General features: G+C 41.6%; 2 protein-coding genes across 2 annotated transcripts; one reads left to right on the top strand and one right to left on the bottom strand.

Moving 5' to 3' along the window:
- Nucleotides 1-13: 13 nt before the first annotated feature.
- On the bottom strand, nt 14-1757 carry LOC126747145 (hornerin-like). Its single transcript, XM_050455644.1, has 5 exons — nt 1610-1757; nt 835-940; nt 524-771; nt 312-464; nt 14-253 (listed from the first exon to the last, which is right to left on the bottom strand). Exons 1-5 carry the CDS (start codon nt 1628-1630, stop codon nt 77-79), a joined length of 705 nt encoding a protein of 234 aa, XP_050311601.1. The 5' UTR covers nt 1631-1757; the 3' UTR covers nt 14-76.
- A 940-nt stretch (nt 1758-2697) lies between these two features.
- Nucleotides 2698-6658, top strand: LOC126747141 (eukaryotic translation initiation factor 5B-like). The gene is made up of 5 exons (XM_050455639.1): nt 2698-3688; nt 3750-3981; nt 4034-4341; nt 4393-4741; nt 4799-6658. The coding sequence occupies exons 1-5, from the start codon at nt 3656-3658 to the stop codon at nt 6460-6462; spliced, it is 2586 nt and encodes an 861-aa protein (XP_050311596.1). The 5' UTR covers nt 2698-3655; the 3' UTR covers nt 6463-6658.
- Nucleotides 6659-6786: the final 128 nt, after the last annotated feature.

Genomic DNA, 6786 nt, shown 5'->3' with positions numbered 1-6786 from the left:
CATAAGACGCAAATTGTATAAAATAATTTATTTAATACTGAGTCTTACAAAACTGTATGCTTAATAAATGTTTTTATTAATTTTGTTGTTTGTACTGCTTTCCCCCTTTTTTGCCTCCCTTTTTCGCGTACTTTTGCCCCTTGGTGTAGTTGCTTTTGCTGGCTTTCGAACTCTTATGACCTTTTTTCTCTGATTTGTTGTGGCCTCCGGATTTTTTTCCCTTTTTCCCGTGCTTATCAGCAGACTTTAGGTTCTACAAAAAAATCCATATGTAAATTAAGCCTCCAGTTTCAGAGATCTTTCCTTCTTACCTTGAAACTTCCTCCAGATTTCTTGGCGAAAGATTGAGATCCATACTTGGCTCCTCCCGAGCCGAAAATGTTGTAGCTGCCAGTTTTCTCACCATTGGAGAAGAAGCTGTCGTGGTTCATCAGTTCGTCTTTGTGGAACTTTTCCATGAAACCCTATGAGAACATTACTTATAGTCGTCACTAAACCTTCCTAACCTCATTTATCAAAATACCTTCTTATAGTTTCCCTTGTGCCTCTTGGATGCTTCTTCGAACTGAGCCCCATGGGCACTCGCCCCTCCACTTTTATGAAACGATTCATGCTTATCAGCATGGAAATGTTTGTGCTTCTTACCGCCCTCCTCGGCGTCCTCTACACGGTGCAACTCCGAACCTTTGGAGCCATGCTTGCCCTCCTCATGATCATGTTTCGATTTTTTACCAGAGGTTGTATGACCTGACGTGTCTGAGTAATGACTTCCTATGAAAAGAAAATATTTTGATTAAATTAAGTGACTCGACTGTTTTTTTTTATTGTGCTTACCTGACCCCTTTTTACCTCCAGCTTCTTCTCCAGACTCGTGGTGTTTCTTCACACCGTCAGGCTTTGCAGCCGACACAGCTATAATTGCAAGGAGAACAGCTCCGCACTAGAAAAAAAATCATCTCGTTTCACAACACTCGGTTTCAGATGTAGAAATTGTCAGTCCAAGCAAAACCACTAATTAAGTAAGAAAAAAAAATTAATTTAAGTCGATTATTCCTGGTCCCTAGATGGTTTCATTAGGCCGTTACCCAACAGTCGTTTATTTGCACACAAAAAATTACCAACAATAGACATTGACCAATCAGGTTCAATAATTTCTGGTCAAAACCTCGATTTTGGTTTTTCGCATATGCTTACTCAATTTAAAGGTCAGCGTGGATACAGGGTGTATGAAAATGGTAACAGTTCTCAAGAGCAGCAAGTCGTAATTTCAAAAATGAATAAAACCTGATGGACTTAGATTAGGAAGTCTTGGTGGCCTCAATTGCTTCCTAGGAGAGCAGTGCAGAGCAAGCACCGTTTCTTCGCCGTCAAAAAAAAAATCCCTTAACAATTAAAAATGAATACTTTAAAAGTTTACCACCATGGAGGAAGTTCAGTACCGTATTAAAAATTTACCCAAGCGAGACCCAGTTCTTTACTAGAAGATTAATTAATGACCTTAAAACTGAAAAATCACGTATGCAGACGCCGTATAAACAAGAATCTAATAATACCGTACAGATTCCGTCGAAAAATTCCGAAAATATGAAAAAAACAAAAATTCACTCACCAAAAACAGAGTAATTTTCATGATCGTCGTCGTTTTAAAATCGGTTCGCGCTTCCAACTGAATAAACCGACCGCTTGGTAGGTAGTAGGGGACCTCAGGTAGAAGAAGTCAAAGTTACTGTTAAGGTTAAGGCGGTGGTGGGGCGAGAGATCCACGGCGGAAGAGCAAGTGCAGCATCCGTTGAAGAATGAGATTCCATCAACATCATTGAGACCTGTTTCTCTTCTTGGCTTACTTTTTCAGTGCCTACTATTTCCAACGTCTTAGGCGATTCTCCAATTTTGTTTCAATGTCAGGGTCAAAGATAATTGGGTCTGTTGAGACCCAGTGGGAACATTTTTGGTTATAATGTCCCGTTTCTAGTTTAGTCAGCTTATTAAAGACGAATATTTTACTTATCTTGAAAAATGTGAGACCTGAGGTAGTTCATTACAATTGCAGTTATCTCTCAGACGCCTCAAGAGATCAAAGTGAAATTCCGGCAGTTTTTAGCTAACATTCATGTCAAGGTACAGGCAAAAGATTATTGCCAAATTCGACTTTGAAGTTGGTAAAAACTTGGTCTCATTTTGTTTGCCCTAAAATTCTTTCATAGTTCAGTTGAACTGCTAATATCTCTTTACTTACTTGAGATATTTTTATGAAATTTTAGGGGTTGCTGGCTTACATGTTAAACATTGCAGGAACAGAAGTTTTAAAAAAAAATTGACCTGAATATAAAAAACTATTAACAGAACCGTACTTAGTCAAAATCACTTATAGGGCAGCCTTCAACGGAGTGTCTAAGGTCGCAGAAAACCCTTTTAGCATACGGAAAGACTTTAAGGGGGTAGTTAGCCCACATATAGACCTATGCAGGGAGAAATCCGTTTGAAGATCCCTAAGTTAAAAAATTTTTAAGTTTAAACTTGTCGAGGTCCATTTGGGTAGTGCATATTAATCTGTTTAATTGCGTAACTCAGCCACAACTTGGGTGACAGAAGAAATAAGTCAATATACTTAAGCAGGAAACCGGAAAACCGCATTCCTGCTAAAGCAATCAATTTTTTGCATAAAGTTTTTTTAAAATTTCATTTATCGTTTGTCGCTTTTCAATTAAATACCAATATGTTACACTATGAAGGTAATTAAAACAAATGAAAGTCCACATAAGGAATGACGTAGGTACCTAATTCTCCCATCGTAATGAGTTAATTATATGACATTATTTAAATAAAAATAGGTCATGATATTATTTAAAATACCATGCGTCCATAACACTGGAAATATATGTTTTAATACGAGTGAGAAATTCATATTGAATCATCGTAAAGTTCTAATTATAGACCTGGAAAACTGGAAAATTCTCGGCAGTAATATTTTATAATTCGATATGCGACTCATAATTTTATATTGTCATATTATTCTTCCACGGTGACTTAATTTTATATACTCTAACACGCGGTTTTTTGTTCGTCTCTTACACGACAACGGATTAGCACACCTTTTAATATCTGTAACGCGGTGTCAAAACAATTAAATAAGATTACACTAACAACATAAACAAAAACCGAAATGCAATTATTATCTAATAATTGGCGATTCTTTGTATTATGGCGGATTAAACCGATCGGCGAGATTTTGTGGTAGACCAGGAGATTGATTTTAGATGCTTCAGGTTCTTGCAAGTGGTATCATCAATTCTTCCTTCATTACTTTCCCCACTATCATCATCATTAACATTTGATCCAATGTTATCTGGAAGTACCAAGTGTCTTTTGGAGAGCCTTGAAATATTTCTGCAAGTGATTCGCCCATAGTAGCTCCTGGTCTATACCAACCGACTAAACTAACCAAAGACCGATAAAAAACCAAAGAGACTTCACGCCTGGTAAATTTTGGTCTTCGCTTCAGTTCGTTGCAGATTTAAGAAATATCGATTATCAAAAGTTTTAGCAGAACAGTACACTTTCTTGGTTACGTGGGTTTCGATCAAGTGGTGGGACCTGTATAAAACGAAATTCGCGGTAGTCAAATGCAATTTTTGTGATTTATCTGTCGGCGAAGATGCTTCTGTCCAAGAGAAGCATTATCATCGAGGTTTGTGATTTATTGTGGTAAAGTAGAATTTTCTTTACAAACTCCTTTATACGTCTCCCAGGTGTGCCTCGTGCTTATAGCCAGGCAGGGCTCGGCTGAGTACGACTACTCAGAAAGCGACGAATACCACTCAGAATACTCAGACGATCACACGCATCCAGACTATACCAAGTACTTTGGTGGTGAAGCGTCGGCTTCGGCTGCTGTACCCAACAAGCAGAGCCCTGGAAGTGGCTTCACTTCCGGTTTCATTCCTCCAGCGGAATTCCAGAGCTTCTGGAACATCCCTATAAGTAAGAGGTCACTTATCGCTGGAAGTATTAATCTAACCTCACTTAATATTAGCTTTCGAAGATCCCAAGCCGAAAGAGACGGCACCACAGGCCCAAAAGGCGGACCCCTTTGAAGCCTTGAAGCAATCTTTTGCTCAAAAAGAGGAGGCTGCTTCCGAGAGCAATCCTTTAAAGAAAGATTATTTCGAGGAGAGTCAGAAAAGGCAGCAAGCTGAATCCAGTGAGGTGAAACCTGGTCCTTACTACGTTAGCCATAAGATTCCCGTTCCTCAAGTTTATGAAAATAACGAAGAAGGAGCTCAGAGCAAAGATGACGTTGAAACCATTCGACCCCCTGTGAAGAAAAGCAAAAAACCTAAGGTAAGTAAAGGTTTTTAAGTATCGGTGCAGTGAACAGTGTCAAAAATCCAGGTCAGCTCAGACTTCGATGACTACAAAGACAACTTTGGGGGCTTCGAAACTCTTAGGAAAGCTGAGGAGCAAGTAGACCAAACTAAAATCGATCCGGCCACTTACTATGGCGGAAAAACCGCCGACTATAACACTGGAAAATCTTCTTCGACAGTTTCCCAATACCCTGCCGCCACTGGGTACCTTGCTCAGCTACAGATCCCTACCACAACCGTCAACCCTTACCAAAAATACAGCTATCAACCGCTATCCTCCAAATACCTTGAAACCTTAACCAATGCGCCAGCTGAAAAGCCCGAGGGTGATGGAGCAGTGGCCCCGTCACAAACTGAAAATGTAAAAAATAAAAGTAAGGAAAGTCCTTTAGGTGTTTCCGTTTAGTTACTACAAGAAATTACCCTTTTAGACTGCAGAAAAATCAACGGTCCAGAGAACGCCGAAGATATGAACTGCTTTGTCTGCGAAGATGCTTCCAACAAGGCCAAATACACTCAGTGCTCTTACACCTCAAGCCAAGAACCTGTTAACCAGTACGCAGGTAGCTCAATCAGATATTCCACTCCAGTAAAAGCCCCTGAGGCCCTAAGGATCAAAAGGAGCCCTAGAAAACCTAAATACGACCGCGATCCTTACTACGAGGTTTCCCAAAGGAACAGGAAATACTTTGAGGACTTTGAAAAAGAACAGGAAGTAGCCGAGAGCGAGCGCCAGAAAGATTTCCACTATAAACCCTACGACCCTGAAGAATACGAAAGCTACTCTGCCAGCCAGAGCAGTGAGCTGCTAAAGAAACCTGGTGCTTGCACCAAAGTGGAACGGGAGGGAGGCGAAACTTGCACCGTGTGCAAAGACGAGACCACTGGGGGCAATTTCGAGCAGTGCAGCTACACGTCAGCCCCCAAGGAGAGCAAGTACGCGTACGTAGCTGAGAAAAAGTACGACAGCGAACAGGATCAGCCGGAAGAGACCAAAACCGTAACCAAACAGAGCTCCGAACCCCAAAAAACTTCCGCTACCAAAAGTAAAATTGTCGTCAAAGACCCGATTCCGGAACTCTCAGCTGCCGGGACCGCTATCGATGAAACCTCCGCAGAAGCCGAAGAGGCTGAAGAAGAAGAATCATCAAAAGAAGAGAAGGAATCTGAGGACGACACCCCCTCGTACTATAACGACGAAGAACTGAAAAAGGACAAAAAACTGGTTAGCGACGACCCCTATGATGTTCCAGAACATTTCGCCGCCACCGTGACAGATAAGAAAACTGCCGAGGAAGACGACGAAGAAGAGAGCTTCGACGAGTACCACTATAAATTATTCCCAGAGTTGAACAAGCAGGCGGAATCGAGGCAAGAAGAGCAAAAAACCGACGCCACAGAAAAGAAACAACACGACGTCGAAGAGGTGCTGGCAGAGTTTGCCAAGAAAGACCGCTCCAACTGCAAAAAAGCCGAAAAAAATGGCATGACTTGCTTCCTGTGCGTAGACCAGCATAAAGTGCAACACGAGGAGTGCATGTACGTTGCGGAAAGTAAACCCAAGCCCACCCACATCGCTTACCACGAGGTCCAGAGGCTAAAAGACCCCAAGGGCGAGCACCAGCCTCTCGTCAACCAAGAACCGTCCGAGGAATCTAAAAAAGTCGAAACCCTCTCAGCAAAACCTCTGGACCTGACTGGCGAGAACACCAAAAGGAAGAAGTTCTTCAAGAAAGTACCTCAAGAGTTAACTGGGGCAGCCTCAGACCTCTACAGAACCGTGGTCCCTTACGAAAACCAGAAGAAAAGGTACGCGAAGAAGTTTTTGAGGGACTCCAAGGCCTCTGGAAGCGCCCCGGACTCCGAACGGTTAGAAGAGTCCGAGTCTAAGGAGGAAGAAGAAGAAACCAAAGAAGAGAGCAAAGAGGAGGAGCCTGAGGCTCCTAAAGAGGTAGACGTGGGTGAAGAAGAGGGCGCCTACAGCCACGAAACCAAACCCACCTACAGTAAACTCTTTGACACCACTTTGCCCAAGTACATGGTAGAGAAGACGGAGTTCGAGAAGGAGTTCGATGCTGTTTCCGGATTCGATTAGGCTTTAAGGAGTATGTTGAGGTGAGTGAGTGAGGTTCAAATTGAAAGTTTTTCAAATCCATTGCTTGGAGTGTGATAATCTGGATTTTCTTCTCGGAAAATTCGTTGTTTTACCTGTTTGTTATAATTGATTTAGTTTTTAAGGCCGATGTTATATTTTTGTTGTTATGACTGTTAAAAATATATGTGTTATGTTAATTAAATGGCCTTTTTATTCGGTTTGGATTATTATCTGTGAAGTCAAGTGGTTTCAGGTCAGGTAACTGTGGTGGTCAGGGGCCAGATCCAAAGACTTCATTCCCAAGATCGATATGTTTTCAACCCT

This window comes from Anthonomus grandis, chromosome 19 (assembly GCF_022605725.1).
Source record: "Anthonomus grandis grandis chromosome 19, icAntGran1.3, whole genome shotgun sequence".
In the NCBI taxonomy this organism is placed as follows: domain Eukaryota; kingdom Metazoa; phylum Arthropoda; class Insecta; order Coleoptera; family Curculionidae; genus Anthonomus; species Anthonomus grandis.
The sequence above is the reverse complement of the archived record's forward strand: the minus strand, read 5'-3'. Positions and strand labels throughout refer to the sequence as shown.

Excerpts from the sequence above, each read along its gene's own strand:
- LOC126747145 (XM_050455644.1), bottom strand. The coding sequence starts at position 1,630 with ATGAAAATTACTCTGTTTTTG. Across the intron at positions 465-523 it reads ACAAGGGAAACTATAAGAAG|GGTTTCATGGAAAAGTTCCA; the intron begins GTATTTTGATAA and ends ATGTTCTCATAG. Across the intron at positions 254-311 it reads AATCTGGAGGAAGTTTCAAG|AACCTAAAGTCTGCTGATAA; the intron begins GTAAGAAGGAAA and ends ATTTTTTTGTAG.
- LOC126747141 (XM_050455639.1), top strand. The coding sequence starts at position 3,656 with ATGCTTCTGTCCAAGAGAAGCATTATCATCGAG. Across the intron at positions 3,689-3,749 it reads AGAGAAGCATTATCATCGAG|GTGTGCCTCGTGCTTATAGC; the intron begins GTTTGTGATTTA and ends TACGTCTCCCAG. Across the intron at positions 4,342-4,392 it reads AGAAAAGCAAAAAACCTAAG|GTCAGCTCAGACTTCGATGA; the intron begins GTAAGTAAAGGT and ends TCAAAAATCCAG.